The sequence below is a fragment of the Odontesthes bonariensis genome, chromosome 14, assembly GCF_027942865.1.
Source record: "Odontesthes bonariensis isolate fOdoBon6 chromosome 14, fOdoBon6.hap1, whole genome shotgun sequence".
NCBI lineage: Eukaryota > Metazoa > Chordata > Actinopteri > Atheriniformes > Atherinopsidae > Odontesthes > Odontesthes bonariensis.
Genome location: NC_134519.1, coordinates 23,945,038 through 23,962,862, shown reverse-complemented (window position 1 = coordinate 23,962,862; position 17,825 = coordinate 23,945,038). Strand labels below are relative to the sequence as shown.

Below are 17,825 nucleotides of genomic sequence, written 5' to 3'. Positions count from 1 at the left end.
ATAGTCTAGAGATAAATAAGCGTGGGGACGAGCCTACCTTGTATCGCGCATGCACAATCGGTGATTGACAGGCAGTAGAGCCCAGCTCGTAACCTGATTGGTTACCTTTTACCGGTCCGATCTGCAATTTTGTAAACAAACCTGCTGGCTTTGGAGGGACCTAGCGGGACATGTAGGGGACCTAGAGAACTAATTTTTTTTGTATTGGGGTATTTAATATACTACTTTCAGAATCCCCGGACAGTTCTAGGCATTATGCTTGAAAAAGAGTTGCAGACTGCAGCTTTAATTTTCCCCCTCATGTCTTAAGAGTAACCTGGCCAAGTTTGGAGTTGTTACCATTAAATCTGTAGGAGGAGTTTGTTGAAATGCGAGGTGTGGAAAAAACAAGACGTTTCCCACCCCCAGCAGGTGGCGCTATAGATGGATGTCACTATGTTATATGTGTGCGTTCAGGCTGGGTCCAGCATTCACCGTATGAAGTTTGGGACAGATTGGATAATGTTTGTGGGAGTTATAAGCGACTTCATTTTTTTGTGGCGAGTGATGGCGAGTCATCAAACTTTGAGGCGTCGCCACGGCCACGCCCTTTAAGTTTTAAAAAGGTTTCTCCATGGTCCCCCCCCCCCCCCCCCCCCCCCCCCCCCCCAATGTCTTAAGAGTAACCTGGCCAAGTTTGATGTCTGTAGCAATAAATCTGTAGGACGAGTTCGATCATATGCAAGGCGTGGAATCGGGCAAAAATGGCACGAAAACGCACTTTCCATCCAAAATGACCGCCTTCCTGTGGAAGTGAGTCCATGGCGGCATGAGACTTTTTGTGCGAATGAGTGTACCGAATTTCGTCGTTCCACGTGAAACTAATCCCAATGCGGGGACCATTTTTAAGCATCGTAGGGGGCGCTACAGAGTCAATGAGCGACTCCCAAAAGTATAAAGTTTAGATTTTTTCATGTCGTCGACTAGCAGGTGGTGCTTGCAAAATTTCATCAGTTTTCTAGTACCTTTTGCAAAGAATAAGAAAGAACAATAATAATAATAATAATAATAATAAACCCTATAAACAATAGGGTCCTTGCAGTTTCACTGCTCGGTCCCTGAAAATAAAAAAAAGTTTTAGAGTTCTTCCACTTCAGGTTAAAGGAGAAACAGTCATATACAAAATACCAGTACTCGCTACCCTTACAGATCAAGAAGCACTATATCAACAACATGATATTGCAGCAGAGTGGCGCAGCGGAAGCGTGCTGGGCCCATAACCCAGAGGTCGATGGATCGAAACCATCCTCTGCTAAGTGTTTTTCTTCCTCCCATTTTCTTGCCTTTTTCAACAACTTTCTACACAACTAAAAATCTTATTGACACGTCTGATTCCCGTAATCATAACTAAGGTACGACTGAGTTGACAATCATTATAAAGGGCTGCTTGTTTTTTCAAAACTGGAACAGTTTTACCAACAAAAAAAAGCCCTTTAAAGCTTCTGAATGTTTTCAAAAAGATTCCCGCTAATTTAAATGCTCATTATATGTGACAAATCATCTTTGAATCAGTCACTCATTTATTCATTCTTTCAGATTGGCACGGAGTCCGAAGGTGTAATCCTCGCAAGAGCCACCAGATGCCGTTGTACTGTAGGCGATGCTGTAAGCATGATTCCAGTCTGTGGCTACGCGTAATGTGTTAGATTAAAATATACTAAATGTCCTCTTCAGCGAATTGGGTATTAACTGGTTCATTTAATTTGCTCTGTAGATGGTATGTGTGTGCTGACTTCTTATGAGTGAACTAAGACAGAGGCTTGAATATACTGTAAAGAAAAAGACTGAAAAAGAAAGAATGAAATAGGGGTTACTTAAACTGTTATTCAGAATTATCTACCAACACCGTTTCCATGTTTTAAACAGCACAAGAGAAAGATTCAGAAAGCAAAATCATTTCTTTATTTACAAAATTTGAATGTCAGCTGCAAGTATGTAAAATTCACTACTTCAAAATACAGAAAAGTAGGTCCCAGTGTTGTGTGGCACGAGGCAACGCGCGTCCTCTTCGGTGAACAATGCATGCGCTGCACGTGCAACACCAACACACTTCATTAGTGATATTTTCCGTCGTTACTGTCGTTAATGACAGATGAGAATTCAGTGACCATAACAATATTTTGCATAGACAGAGAATGGAACTCTCCTGGGCTCATTAGAGGTCAATGGATTAAAACCATCCTCTGCTAGAATGTGTGTTTGAGGAAAATATAACCACCTATGTCTGGCCCTTAATGGCTTAATTGCACTTAATAGTGACTGAAGCACAGAGAGTATGGCGTACAAAGGGATGTCATATGTGATGGAACGCAATGTTATGTATTTAAGGATGTAGCAAAGTCTGGGATAATCTTGACAATGCAAAATTGAGGCTGAACAGAAATAGCCCTTACTGAGCTTTACGCATTCTGTCAGCAACGGAGGACCTGTGGTGGGTCAAGTTATTAAGGACACAACTGGTGGTCAGCATTGAGAGTTTAGAGTTCAGGGTTTCTTGACTCTTTCCCCAATAACAGTCAGCTTCTCCTCCTTTGTCCTCCTCTTCCTCTTCAGCTTCGCTTTCTTCGTCGCTGCGTTCATCTTTTTCCAGCTGCAGGAAGGGACAGATGCGAAAGGTTTTAAATTGAAGGATGAGGAGAGGACACACCCTTGGATGTTAAGTCACAATAAGAAATGGCATCCCAATCATAACTGGGGGTCAGCATGCAAAACAAGCAAGACGTGCCTCAGTCCTAGATTATGCATATCTAATGTTAATGGAATGTGGTTAATGTTGCTCCACGCTCCCTTGCATTTCACTTCATACATGCGAGCTTGCTTCATGCTGTGTTGTTTTGTTTCTAAATGAGCCAAGATGATTTAGCAATTTTCCACTTCTTTGAAAAGATGAACATAATTCTCACTCACCTTGCCTTTCAGGAACTTATAAACCATGCGTAAGATCAAGCCTGCCCAGAAGACGTGAAGAGCTTGCAGCACCATCAACAGGAGGTTAAAGAGGTAGTAGCCGGCAAAGGGCTCAAACACCTCCATGGACAGAAGCAGGGTGGTACGAATGATTCTGTAAGTAATCGAACAGCTGGAGTCAAGTTTCCAACAACAGGCATATAAGTCACCTGTGCTGAAGTATTAAATAGTTTATTGACAAAAAGGGGAAAAATGATTCTTACTTGCTGGGGAAAATCACCAGTCGAGTCACAAGGAAAACCACAGTAAACACAACAAACAGCGAGTCACATGTCTTCCTCCAGCCTGTGCCGTAGTTGAACATCTTGGCAGACTGTAGAAAGAATAAAGATTGGTACAATACAGACGATTGCGAGTACTGTAGCTCCACTTTCAGTCAAAGCACTTTGCAGAAGGGCTAATGAGCCAACGTGGAGAATTAGAGCAGCAAAGTGCATGTCCCCAGTGCTCTGTGCTGTTTAGTGACATGGTATCAGCATCATTAGCCTCTATACTTTTTACTTTCATGTGCTTTACTGAGTCCATAAATCAAGCACAGCTCAGATTTGATCTATTGCTTATGTACAAACATTTCCTTTGTGCAGGTAAACAAAGGTCACGACAGGCTGCTGTGGTCTTTGCAGGTTGCTACAGAGACCTAAAGGTAGATACTTTTCTTAGAACAGCCTGAAGTGTTGTGAGAACTTCTCACTTTGGTAAGCCTACGCTGGGGTAGAAAAACTAGCCAATATCGAGAGGAGCTCTACGATGACTTGCTCTGAAGGGTCTCAGTATATTTGTAAGGTCGTTACCTCGAGTAGGATGTCGGAGGAGTCATGGAGCAGCATGACCAAGGTGCCGATGCGAATGTAATTGGCGCAATAGGAGAAACTGAGCAGGAAGATGGTCGCCAAATGATGGATCACTTGTTCTTTAAAATCCTGCCAAAGCAAGCATATCAATGTCTCTGCAGGCTGAAATGTGCGTCAATAGGAAAATATGGTCTTTTAGTTACTCATTAACATGTTTGGCTGAGGTTACTCATTAAAACAGAAGGGAAAGGAATGAAGCGTGAGAAATAATCAAGTTGAAGCAAACAAAATCCTTTTAGGCACCTCTCTGAAGGGGAAATGTAACATTTAGCAATGAAGGAATGTCGGCGGCTTCACCTTCCTTTTGATGTCCACGGAGATCCGGAGGAGCAGAGAGACATAAAACCCCAACTCCAGCATGTAGTACCAGAAGTGAGCTCTCTCCATGGGCTGAGGATGAAGTCAGAGACAAAATCTTAATCTAAAAGATTCATTTTGTCACAGAATGAGTCTCCACGTCAGCCAGGGAAAGATCAGCTGTACAGCTTTATTTTACACTTTTTAAAAGTAGAGGAGCAGGAACTGCAGTCTGCAGCTGTGAACCATCATTTCAAAGAAGATTTGCCATTCAGTTTGTGTTGAAAGCACCTCCACTCTAAAGAACGGAAGGCACAGAGAATATATATAAATAAAGCTGAAATACGTTGAATTAGTGGGTCAAAAGGTTGAAAGTTTACCAACATATATACAGATGATTGATTAACTGAATGTATTTCTCCTTTGAGCTGTTGGACAGCTAAAACAAGACAAGAAGTGAGCTCAGGTGTAACACTTGAATAAACGAAGGAGGAAAAAAAAACCTATTTAGACTTTATCTTAGTTCACCTAAAGGTATGAGTTGAATATCAAAGTACAGAGTGGGCAGAGAAGCGAGATTTCATTGTCAATGTTGTATATTTTCACCTGAACTGGATACTGCCTCCAACATTCCCTGTGGTCCCAGAACCAGGGTCTCTGTTCAGAGAAGGACACAAAAAGATTGAAAAAGAAATCAGAACGGTCCAAAATGTATGAATGGAGAGCAATTACAATTCATTTTCAAATTCTATCTGCTTCAACCTAATTCCAAATCATATTTTTAACAGTGTCTTCTTAACTCATACTCACATTGATTAAGCAGGCCAATCCAACCATGAACGCTGTGAGGTAGAAAAAGAACCTCCACCTGCAAATTAACACTTGAGATCAGACATCACGACCGAACAAAAAGACATGGCTCTTTTTGCAGCAGCAGTGCCTGCAACATTACTCAAACGGCTTCTCTGCTCTGACTGTGGATTCTTCAGCGAGGGGTGACAGAGGTTCTTCTAAGGTAAGTCATCTGTAGCTCGTAAAAAGGCGCGCTGCAGAAAGTCCGGTCCACTCTGAGGGGATCGACTGATAGATTTTACAAGGCCTGGCAGCCTTTCATCACACACGTAGAGAACTGCGGGCTGGATTTAACAATTTGAGGATGATTGTGTCTGGAGCTGAGTGTTGCGTAGCGTGGGATGCAGCGATTCTAATTGATAGCGCCTGATTTATTTTGACCCCTTTTTTTTTAAATGTATTTATGTATTTATTTGTTTTTTGTTTTTTTTTTTCTTCTTTTTTTGTTGTTTTTTTTGGTCTCCATTGTTAGGAATTGTAGTTTTTATTTAGTTGTTCTTCTTTGTGAAGGGAGGTGGGTGGGGGGAATATGTGATCTCTTATCTCGGCAGTCTGGTAGAATTGTTCGTTGTACCATATGCTGTAGGTATTGGACTGCTTAAAAACATGCATCTGTATCATTTTTGTTTATAAGATGAAAAAATCCAAAATAAAGTGTTTTAAAAAAAAAAGGGCAGTCACTAACGCAGCTTCACCGAACTTCTTGGTTTGACTGGGCCTGTCCTGGTTCCTGCGGCGTCTGAACCAGCTCTCGATCTGTCTCCGGGTTTTGCCGCTCGACAGCATCAAACTGACAATTTCACTCTGAAACAACAACAGCACGAATAATAAGGAGATGAGCAGAAAAAAAATTGGGATGAAAGGATATTTCAGAAAAAAAAAAAGAAAAAAGGAAAAGCGGCACAACATGACGGATAAAGGCTGTTAGAGTTTTGTCCGTCAGACACCTCTAAACTACCCAGCAGATGTTTCTGAAGTGCTCTTCAGTCACATCATGAACTTAAGTGAGTTTTTTAATTCTTATCAAAACTTTGTGTACACATGAAGATAAATGTGACCGCTGTACACATGATGTGTGTCACCCCCCTCAGCTTGAAAACAAAACAACTTGTTCCTTTTTTTCTGTGAGAATAACAAATTGGCACATTTAAAGTCGGAACTGATTTATAAGTTCATCGGATTATAGCCTACCTTTGTAATTTATGATGATCTATTATTGGGGGGGGGCATCCTAAAGAATAATATGTGTCTACATGTCACAGTGAGGATTGTGTGAAGCTTACAGCTGCTTTTTAAGCAGCATGTTTACATGTGCGGAGGCCTTTTCAGACTCACCTGTGTTGGCTGCCGGCTCCTCTGGGTGTAAAACGACTCCAGGTGTGGGGAGGAGGCAGCGGCCACTTGCAGTCTATTCTTCACTCCGAGACACCTGCCTATGGGTGGGGCAAAAAACCTGGGGATGAGGAGGACAAAAGACAGTTTACACAAATGCCAGAGGATGGTCAAGCGAGCCAGCCTGCAGTTGTTGTTTTAGCTATAAAATACCGTCTACAACGATCCAAGTTACAGCTGTTTGAGCTTGTGTGCAAATGCATTGTTTTGTATTTCTTACTTTAAACACTCATGACACTATCTGATGAAGCAGTGTCACAAAGTTGTAAATCAGGTTTCTTTCATGTAATTTTGGTTTGTTTGGCCAATAACAATCATATGACAGTTTGTCTCTCTAAAGAGCCACAGGAGTCATGTGCTTTCTTCCCTTCCTGTGAATGCTAGAGACAGAAACCCACTGTGGATACCAATCGACCAATCACAAAGTGCGAGGAAGTGGCAGTGCCAGTGTCTGTGAGGCTTGTCATACCCTCCTAATCAGCGATCTGCTCACAACTTAAACAGAAATAGACCACTGCTTTACTGATAGCTTTACAGAAAATAAAGTTCAGAATGAGGATCACTGCATGCATTCAGGACTTGGTCGGCTAACAGCATTGGTGATCCTCTCCATCTCTTGCCTCTTGTTTTTCTCTCTCTGGTCCCCATAGCCTTTGTTTCCTGATAACAACAATGCCTGCTCCACTCTCCCAATTAACTTGTACCTCTCAAACACATAGCGCACAGCAATAAAGCCCAGAGCGAGGGGCAGAGCTATGAGAAGGTCCTGGGGTCGCGGTCTTTCAGAGTCCGCCAGCTGCTCCATGTCTCCCCAGGTCACACCAGGAGGAAGCCAGTAGTCCTGCCTCCAAAGGTCTGGCAGCAGGTCCATTTTTCTGAGGACAGACAGGGATAGGTGACGGGGGAAAGTGCAGAGCAGAAATATAACCAAACATGGTGTCAGTCTGGAACACACACTCCTGGGTGTGTGGAGGAAGTTTTTTTTCCTTTCTTTCTTTTGGGAGGCTTCAGAGACCTCAGAGGTCACCTTTTCTATGCACGGGCTCAGGTTGGGTGTCACGTGATGGAGGGAGAGCGTCAATCCTGTGATGGCTTATCATAACCATACTACCCATACTGCAAAATGTCTTAAGGCAGTGTGAACAAATGCCTTAAAATGTGCTCATAATCTATCACAAACAACAACATGAATAAAAAAAAAAGTCCACATTTGGCTCATGTTTTAAAAAGATAAAGTGCTGCGCGGCTATAGGAGATATTCATGTCCACAGCAAAACTCACTGACCCGGTGAAGCCGTTCAAAGAGACGGTCTCAAAGCAGCGACATCGCCTACCTTTCGTAAGCAGCTCTGTGGAAAGGATGATCTGATCAGTCCTGCAGGCAGCTGTATGAATATCCACTGAAACAGGGACTCAGTGGGAGCCTGAGAGGGGGGCAGCGGTGCCGCTGTTATCCTGGAGACAACCGCAGAGGCAGCGAGCCGCGCAGAAACAGCCATCAAGTTTAGGCTGTGTGAGAGGAAGCAGAGGGCACGGTTTTCAGTATAAGATTTCACTTTTAAAGGACCAAAAAGTCATCGCAAAGACACCTGCCAGGTTTAGTTCCACAGAATGTAAGTCAGGAACTGTAGTAGGAATATGTGACAATAGCGTAAAGCCGTTTTTCTTCCTGCACAGACAAAACACGGTAAAGGTTTCTGTATGTAGCGTTGGCCACCGTTTTATTGTGAAGACATCCGACATTCTCACTTCTGTGAAGCCTTCGGACTTGGATCACTGCTCACAACCCCAGAGTGTTATCAGCAGAGTTTTGAGTTCATGCCTCGTAGACGCAGCTGGAAGTGAAGCTACAGTCATTTTGAATTTGCAGGCTGGAAGAAAAAATAGGTGTTCAGTTTTTTACTTTTTATCTGATGTTTGAATTTTCATTAGATATTAAACATTCGTGGGAAGGAACATGTTCGAGGTCTTGAAGGCGGAATCCCTGTTTAGTGGCACCGTTAACAATTGATTTACATTTTGAACATGAACTCAGCTACTCAAGGTTCTTTTTGTACGTCAGAAGTCAAAAGATTGGAAACCACAAGTTTGATTTTCAGTTTTACAATGCTGTATTCTATATATCAGGGTGAGGTGGATGTGCTTCGTTCTTTCCTACCGCAGGTGAACACCAGCTTTACCTCATCGCATCTCGTCATGCTCCGTTGCAGATTACACACGTGACACGTGGCAGACCACTCCTGGGTTTCCACTTTCTAGGAGAGCACCTGACAACCCCCACGGCTACAATCCGGGACACCTCAATGACTTATAAAATTTGCTTAGGAAAGTAAACACACACCTCTCTCGGTGTGTGTGTGTAGGCTGCCCGTCAACCCTCCCAACTTGACCCTGAACAAATATGTGCGCTTTCCCCGAGGGCTCTGCGTTGCTCTAACACCAACTGAGATGTCCCACAGTCCTCTTTAAAACACCCACTGAGAAACTTCTCTCCAAAACTTGCACCTACACACATCTCTTTATTTAGCCATAAAAACAACACCCACCCCTCACTTCTGCTCAGCTTCTGCTTCTCTCCCAGGATTATCAGATAACGTCACCTTTGTTAGGCAGAGAGGCTGAGCTTTTCTGTCTTGCACACCGGTGTAAAGCACTAACTGTGTTTGTGTGCGTTATGTCTCCAGAAAAGCTGTTTAAAGGGTCTTATCTACAAGCTAGAGTTGTTGAGACAAAACAACTATGATTTGCATATGTTAGGGTGTGGGCTGCGCTGGAGCCCTCTGTGTGTGTTTGGGTGCACTTGAATTACTCCTATTGTAAATATTGATCTATTTGTACCGACTGCCTGAGTTAGCCTACATACTGCATGTAGGAAGGTGTTTCTATAACCCCTGTACGAACAGCAATTTGTAAGTCCACGCACTGAAATAAAGGCCCAGACACCTCGCTGCTGAGAGATCAGATGTCAAATATATGAAAATAAGTCACTCATATCAGCTTGAGCCTTCAACCGATCTGAGGTCGTGTTTTTTTTTTTTTTTTCTGTGATCCAGCCTCATTTGCGTCTCTGTGTGCATGCGAAAATGTGTGCTTGTACAGGGGTTTGTGTGAGAGCCTGAGGGGTAATGAATGCCTTTTCTGTTGCTTCACCAGGGAAGTGAATTGTCAGCAAAATTTGTCCAAGACTAATGAGGTGGGGGGCACTACAGTGAGCTTCCAACCACAGAGGACTGTATTACTCTGGTTAATAAAGTCTGACTGCTCTCTTTGTTCTCAGTTCGTGACCTCACGTAGGCTCGAGTTCTGAGGCCGCCCCACATTTCTTTTTGTATTATCAAGAAAACGGTAGATTGATTCGCAGTATTTGATTCAAACATTATTGGAAATACAGTACTACCTTATAGTTAACAGATAGTTTGTATAGTTCCAATTAGCTTGAAAGACAATATGGCCGCCTGACCCCCTTTTGTTCTTCAAGACAGCCTGAGCCCTCTTACACGAGACCCTGTGTCAGGTCTTTGCTGGATTTTTTTCATATTTCACAAGGACATCACTTTACTGTTCATCTGCTGTAGAAGTTTTGTTGGGCCCGACACTTCTTTTGTCCTCCACTTGTCGAGTGTTCTTATATTTCTAAAGGAAACACTATACCCAGTGATTTTGTATAGTCAGTTTGTGTTATTTTTGGCTTTTCTTTCTTTCTTTTCTTAGCTGCAACTAAATACATGGGAACAAATGATGTGTCTTTGTCACAGGTTGCTTGAAACAAAGTACCTAAAGATACAATTCTTAATTGTAAAAAAGTGTAATTTTGGAAATGTTTGTTATGCGTAGATACAAAACTTGTTCATCCCTTGTGTTAGGGGCTTTTTTGTTGCTTGGTCGATGTAAAGGTCAAATCACTGGAGTGAAAATGACTAATGAAAAAAAAAGCTGCCAATGTCAAAAAGAAAAACTTTGAAATGCTTTCAGAGAGCCTGGAGAACGACTGCTGAGGACCACTTTAAAAGATTACAAGGTTTTTGGCTGCCTTTGTCAAATCCTGTGGGTTTTTATTGTGCTTTGGTTGAGGTGTTTTTTTTGGTTAGATTAGGTTTGATCTTGCCCTGCCCCTCTCTGTGTTTAGCTATAGTGTTGCCACTTTCCATATTCTAGTGAAATTTACTTCCTGTTTCATTTTGTAGCCCCTGCTTTTTTCATTGCTATTAGTATTGCTTCCTGTATTTTGAGTCACACCTGGGTGCTGCTGCCGATTGCCAGACCTGTTCTGCATTAGTCATCACTTCCCTCAGTATATGTACTTTTTGGTGGTCATTACTCTTTGCCAGATCCTCACCTTAGTTTGCCGCCGTGGTGTTTAAACACTTCTTGTGTATGCTTCATGTACCATGTTCAGGAGGCTGGTTACGTTACCAACTTATTACTGGGAATTGGCATGTGTAAAGTTGAGAGCTTTATGTGTGCACAAATTGTAAGTTCATAATTGAGCTTGCGAAGATTGTCCCTCAACTTAAAAAACAACTTGGAGAAACTTAATTTCCCCCATTGTTCAGTCATCAATCAGACCTTTTTCAATTTCTTTTTCATCTTTCTCCAAATGGAGTTATCTCACAAGTGGATTGAATGTTTATTGCCTCCCAACCTCTCTCAATGTGAATCTTTACTGTGAGGATGCACGTCTGAGCTCCAAATGTTGTTCTCAGCGTATCCAGAAGAGGTCACAGTGAACCAGATAGAGAGCGGGATGAGAAACAGAAGCTCATCTGAAGTCTAAGACTGATAAAGATGCTGAAATCTGCTGTGTTTGTGTGTGCTGTTATTATGTATGCTCTGCTGGTCTGTAAATGAATGAGATTTTCCAAAAGCATGACTAGAAAATGTATAATTTATTAAACAAAAATAAACAAAACAGAATACCACTTGAAAGACATTAGGAAAATATCCATGTTTTTACAGGCAAGAGTTTATATATAGGAAGTTGGTCCACTGACAATGATTTGATATCTTATCAAATAATCTTTTAGTCATTGCCATTAAGGAAAAGCATAAAACAACAGAATATCAGAACTAAATTTAATCTAAAAAGATCCTTTAAGAACCATATTTTTTGAAGACTTTACCATGTAATATTGGCAGAAACAACATGGTAAAACAGGCTACAACAGGAACAGAGAATTGCTGGTATGAAATAGATCCAAGTATTTACTCATATTCCTTCAGGCACTGCTGAACAGATATGGCTGGTGCATTAGATAGAGTGTAAGGGCAAAACAGACAAAGGGGAGGGCATTGGTGCACGTGCAATTCATAATCATAACTTAATGTTGCTGGTTGTCAGCCAGAGCTGTGACCTTGCACATGGAGCCTCCTAAGCCTCTTAAAAAGAAGAGTGACATAGAACCACACGCCCACGAACAAACAATGACGCATTAACTGTTATGCCTTATATGTTGAAATTGTACTGTGAAATGGGATTAAAATTCAGGAAGAAGTACATTCAGATAAATAAACAAAAAATAACGGCTAAAGCTTAAATTACAGGAGGTGATTCAAGTTATTCCCTCAAACTGAAGAGCCTTTGGTTTATTTAAAATAATCTGACCTGAGGATCATCCGAGAGATGGCACATATGCCACACAATAACCAGCGTGATTGATTTCTAAAAAATAGACTTTTATCAAACGTGGTTTCAGGTTTCAATCAAACTGTGAGAGCTGTAAGATGGGCATCCACACAAACCAACAAGAGCTGAAAGATTTAAGGTACATTTTTACATTTCAACAGTAGAAAAAACATCTAAAGTTTGAGTTCTTGTCTCTAAATCAGCCATAACAGAGTGCATTAGTTGTGTCTAAATGACTTCCGTGTCTGCCCTAAACTTATTAAATTAATTTTTTATTCAATCAGGACATCTCTTGCTGTGGCTCTGCTATCTATTTATAAATCAGCCCTGGGATTTGTAAAAGTATTATAGAATTAAAGAATGACATGAGAGAGAGGAATCGTGAGGTAATGTTCATTCTCTTCTGGCAGTGTTTGTCACTAAAGGGATCTACACACCACAGGGCTACAATAACACATTAGTTACTGCAAATTGAGATGGATACATGGCTTCTAACATGTCTGTTTTTTTCTCCTTAAGCAGCTACCGCTCAATGCTTCAATATTGTTGTCTTGCAGTTCACAAAATTGACTACTTGATTTTATGCCGAGAAGTAAACAGTCATACTCCACCATTGCACCTCCTTTCATTTTCAGAAACTGAAGCTCCTAGCAGGGCTCATCACTGTCGGCAAAAATCCTGCTTATCTCCAGAATAAACTCTTCCCCTCCTTCGGTCACTTTTGGTCTTTACACCATAGCATGATCAAACTGTCCTTTGTCCAGTCCCTCCTTATGATCCGTCCATGATGAGGACGGCATGCTGTTGTAAGGATCTAGCAAGATACGGATGCAGCGAACCAAAAGAAAGAGCAGCAGCAGCACGAGGAGGCCCACGAAACATAGGGCTGTTCCCTGTTCGGGTTGCCCTGCGATGGGCTGCAGTACCGTTGGGCCCCTGGGAAACCCCGGCGGAGCAGAAGAGGAGAGTTCATAGTCCACAACCCAGTAGGTTGTGTCGCTCATCTTGGAAGTGAGGAAAATCTAGCAGTTGATTACACTTAAGTGTTGTGCTTCCTACAAGCCACAGAGCAAACACAAAGTAACACGAAGCAAATCAGTGGTGCAAATTAACAAGCCCTCTGGTAAAGTAAGCAGCAAGCCAAGGCATGCTCAGTGAGGTTTAATTAGATCTAACTGGTTGGTGTTCACTTAACCTGCGATATCTTTTCTCCAATTCAAACTCAGCTATTCTCAAGAGAATTGAACAGTACACAACTTTTGTTTGTTTATTCAGTGTAATCAAACAAAAGCCCTATAAATGCATTTATTGTAATCACAGAGTGAAGTGTAAATCTCAATTACGTAGCTGAGGATGTTCTGCAGATAAATCACAGGGCTTGCAGGCTGTAAATGATCCAAGCCGTTGCACTTAAGAGATCATTTTTCCTTTCAAATCACTTGAATGCTTCAGTCGTGCCGCTCTGAGTTGTGGATTTTCTTAAAAAGCTTCAATCTTTATATCCTCCTCTTCACCCTGAGTCACCAGGAGCATCTTTGTTTGAGGATTCACTCGTCAGGATACCTAACAGAGAGAAAAAAAAAGCAAAGGTGAGAAGCAACCTGAGGGAGTTTCTGTCATCCAGAGTTGTGGAATAGAACGAAAAGTCTAAATGATTTGTTGGGTTTGTGGCCTTGAAGTGTTTCAAAGGCTATAGATTGTTAATGTTTTTCAGAGATTCCACAACTCCCAGCAGGGCTCTTGCCAGCAGACATCAAGCAGAAAGTACAATCTCTTTTTGAAACTCGTGCTAGATGTACCGTCCGATCTCACGGTTCTTAATGTCAGAAAATATAACTGAGACACTCAGAAGCACATCTTTCCTTCTGAACTCAGGTATAGCACAGCAGAAGATAAATAAATCAAACTCTGATGATGGAGAAGAAAGAAAAGGCAAGAAAACCCACACAGGTTGGTTGCTGTGCTCTTGCTCAGAAACCTTCCCCATAGCCTCATTTGTGGGCTGTGGAGTGGAAACATATTTCCTGCGGAAGGTGCTCTCCCCAGTCAGCACATTCTATTCCAGGAGGATTTGTCCCCCTCCTTATCACCTCACTGATCCTCTCAAAGACACGTTATTCCTCCCTTGCTCTCCGGATGATGGGACCAAAGGGCTGAGTGAAGCTTTAATAGAGAAATTGAAGGCATAATGAAAGAAAGTGCCTGCCTCAGTATCAATTATCAAATGGCCAGGGATTATAACAGGGTTGGACTCTCCAGATAGCCACTTGTCAGGAAGCTTAATGGACAAGACAGATTCTATTGTCAATATACAGTCTATCTTGTCAATATAAAGAAGGCGTAAAGTTTACATACCAGGGCAGCACAGGCTTTAGAACAAAGCTTGCAATGACAACAGTTGGACAAAATGATGAATACTTTTACCACAGATTGTCCCTGAAAAAAGTGACTAAAGAAACTCTGAGAAGTGACATTAAGTTGCAATTTCTTTCTTCTTAGACCCTGAGTTACAAAACATATTTTTTTTTAGTCACCGTGGCTCTGATCTTCCTGTTTCTTTTTTTTTTTACAGCCCCATAAAATACAGCAGATCCATCTTTCATTTTAGAAGTTTTTTTCTTAACGCTGGATCAGTCACTTATTATCTGCGCAAAATAGTACAATGAAAAAAAAACAGAGCTCCAGGTTAGAAATAAAATGAATGAACGAATGAGTGAGGGCTTTTTTTCAAACACACTGAATGATTAGAATTGGGATTAAAGGGAAAAAATAACTTAGTTGTCTAAAAAGGCTCAGAAAGAAGCAAAAGCTTATTCAAACCAACCTCTTATTAACTACACTGTGTTTTATAAGCATCATTTGGCTTCGCGTTACTGTCTCATAACCACTTTCCCTTGTTTGAAACAGTAAACGAGTTTGATGGAATGAGAGTAGAAAAATGCAAGCACCACGCAGCCAGGCCAACAAAGGTCACATGCTGTGACATAAGGGCGTCCCATATGGCCGTAATACCTGTGATGCCTCTCGTGTTTTTGAGGATTATAGGACAGCAGCTATGAAAATATGAAGCACAGCGCTATCCGAAAACTAAAGTTAAACCAAGAGAAAGGTCCGTCTGGAAAACGAATGAATTGATAAAAAAGAGCCCTATTTCACATCACCTTCTAAACTGGTGGATTAATAAGTTTAACATTTTATTATCACAGAAGGGTCAGAAAAAAAATAAACACAGTTTGAAACTTTTGACCTTTTAACCAGCTGAACTGCATCTTTGATGACTCCTCTGTATTCAATACAAGCAGGACATCCTGCGGCTGTACTGAGTGGTTGACAACAGTCTTTTTACGAAGGCAGTCTCAACAACATGTTGTTAAATGTTTGCAAGGTAATTAAAGGATTGCCCCTATTAACCCCCCTTTAATGAACCAACAGTCACATGAAGTTGCACAACAGCTTGCAACGTTATCACGCTGATAAATTTCACCATGACATTCACAGCGCCACAACGATTTCAGCAAAAGTTTCTTGTGAAGAAAACTCATCACTGCATCGTTCCAACAACCGACTGCAGGACGACCAGATTAGATCAGAGCTTACCTTCGGGCTGGTGTCACAGGTGGGGACGAGACACGGAGCGGTGATCCAGCAGCAGCGGCGGCAGCGGTGGCAGTTCAGCACCGCGGACAGCTCCAGGCTCGCTTCCAGTGGTCTGAACTCCCAGCAGCGCCTCCTTTGCGGACTTTAAAGTCTTCACACTTTGAGGGACCCGCCCCCCTCCTTCCCAATCACCTCCCTCCTGGCCCTGAAGATCACCCGTGGCTCCCTGTATGGCTTGTCTATCAGTTCAGATAGAAGTAGTGGTCAAGAGAGAGAGGCTGCAAACAAATTAATCTAAGGCGATCTGGTAAATGAAACTAAATATAAACAGTTCAACTATAACTGTGGTTACTTTTTAACTTTGAATTGCCTTGTGTACGAATTGTGCTTGACAAATAAACGTACCTTGCCTTGCCTACTTTTAAAACTGGTTACAATATATTTTGAAGTCTGAGAACATCCATCCATCCATTTTCTATACCGCTGAATCCGTCGGGTCGGGTCGCGGGTGGGCTGGAGCCTATCCCAGCGGTCAATGGGCGAGAGGCAGGGTACACCCTGGACAGGCCGCCAGTCCATCACAGGGCCACACAGAGACAAACGAGACAAACAACCATACACGCTCACAAGTCTGAGAACATCAAAAATAAAATAAAATAGCATTTAGCTATTTTGGGATTCCTTGTACGGCTTAGTTTTGTTGCACTACAATAAATTAATATATATATATATATATATATATATATATATATATATATATATATATATATATGTGTGTTTACATCTATATTTTAAACTTTCATTTAAAAGGTCAGGAAGGCATGAAAATCAAATGAAAATCAACGTCTTAAGTTCACCCTGTTGGGACATTTCTTGTAGTCTGGCCACAGGTTTTGTATGTTTCAAAAACGTACAAACAAAAATAAAAAATCTGACTAAAAAATAAATAATAATAATTTTCCCAAACCATTGGTCTGCTGCAGGTTCTTTTAGGGATTCCAGAAATATTATAAGTTAATATCAGATTGGATTGTAGATAGTGCCATGACTTACATAAAGTGATTTTGAGTTAGAAGGTCCTTTTTAAAGTGAACGGATTATTAGATTGTCAGAGGACTTAATTACAGTTACGTGACGAGTTTGGCTGAACTGCATGACATTACATGATCAACATGCAAAACAAAACAAGCAGAGTTACCTGAAGGAGCCTGTGGCTTTGCTCCAGACACTCACTGTGAGAAGTAATTAATTGTCACAATTAAAACTCTACACTGGCACAGATTGCAGTCCGTACACATCCACATATCCCCTGCCTGAGGCTGCATGAGATCTCCCACTAGGTTTAATTAATAGTGAGTGGATTGTAACACTGCCCTGAAGAGGTTCATAATCTAATCACCCTGAGCTGTCCTCCTGCGGGCCTCCCACTGTGGCCATAATTGATAAGAGTCTCAGACCTTCATGGTTATAAAATTCAGTGTTTTCATTGCAATCCTTGTTATGTATGGCACAGCAGGAGGTCAAGCTGTGGTTCAGGGACATAGGTCACTGCTACAGTATACCTGTGACCCAGGAGATGAGTCTGAGCTGGAGTTTAGTTTTGTACATATATGGCCTTTCATTACAAAAGCTGGGAGATCCTTCTCTTAACTTGCTCTTTCACTATAATCCAAACCAAAGTGTTATTGGAAAAGGTTACTGAGCATACCTGTAGTAGCTGCATGGCTTGCAAAGAGGTCACGCCTGGCAGGATTGACTTAATGTTCTTGAAATTTCGAAGGTTAAAAACAACAAGGGAACGTTTGTGCAGAATTCTGATTTGAACTTTTTCATGGCCCGATGCGCTGACCTCAGCCAAACTATTCCTTCCACGGAATACCGATATCAACATTGTATGTAGTTCAATTTTTCCTGGCCATCAAAACTAAATAAATAGACAGACAAAAACTGTGATGCAGCAACTCCAAAGTATGTGCAGAATGGGTGTATGTGTGGTTGTGCGCCACAAAGAAGCCCTGTTCTGCCTCCAGCACCCTCTCTGATCTCCTTTTTATTGTCGCTTTCATTTAAGCACAACACTTAATAAGTTAGTAAGTAGGTAAGTGTTCTCAAACCTCTGAAAGGCTGTTTCCAGTTGGATGGTCTCAGCATGTGATATAAGGGGTGCTGCTGAGAACCTGTGCTGCATGCAAAAAGAAAAGTGAACA

At 41.7% G+C, this 17,825-nt stretch overlaps 1 protein-coding gene and 1 non-coding gene across 2 annotated transcripts; one reads left to right on the top strand and one right to left on the bottom strand.

Annotated features, from left to right (window-relative positions):
* The first annotated feature begins 1,222 nt into the window (after window positions 1–1,222).
* On the top strand, window positions 1,223–1,294 carry trnam-cau (transfer RNA methionine (anticodon CAU)). The gene has a single exon. It is a non-coding gene; the product is annotated as a tRNA-Met (tRNA).
* Window positions 1,295–1,918: 624 nt separating this feature from the next.
* On the bottom strand, window positions 1,919–7,891 carry LOC142398358 (ceramide synthase 2-like). The gene is made up of 11 exons (XM_075482325.1): window positions 7,733–7,891; window positions 7,103–7,273; window positions 6,342–6,459; window positions 5,692–5,810; window positions 4,965–5,022; window positions 4,761–4,811; window positions 4,155–4,247; window positions 3,798–3,926; window positions 3,210–3,319; window positions 2,947–3,100; window positions 1,919–2,629 (listed from the first exon to the last, which is right to left on the bottom strand). Exons 2-11 carry the CDS (start codon window positions 7,267–7,269, stop codon window positions 2,429–2,431), a joined length of 1,200 nt encoding a protein of 399 aa, XP_075338440.1. The 5' UTR covers window positions 7,270–7,273; window positions 7,733–7,891; the 3' UTR covers window positions 1,919–2,428.
* Window positions 7,892–17,825: the final 9,934 nt, after the last annotated feature.

Coding starts and splice junctions, on each gene's coding strand:
- LOC142398358 (XM_075482325.1), bottom strand. CDS start 7,269: ATGGACCTGCTGCCAGACCTTTGGAGGCAGGACTACTGGCTTCCTCCT. Junction 5,023..5,691: donor AAGAAGTTCGGTGAAGCTGC/GTTAGTGACTGC, acceptor GTTAATTTGCAG/GTGGAGGTTCTTTTTCTACC. Junction 4,812..4,964: donor GATTGGCCTGCTTAATCAAT/GTGAGTATGAGT, acceptor TTCTCTGAACAG/AGACCCTGGTTCTGGGACCA.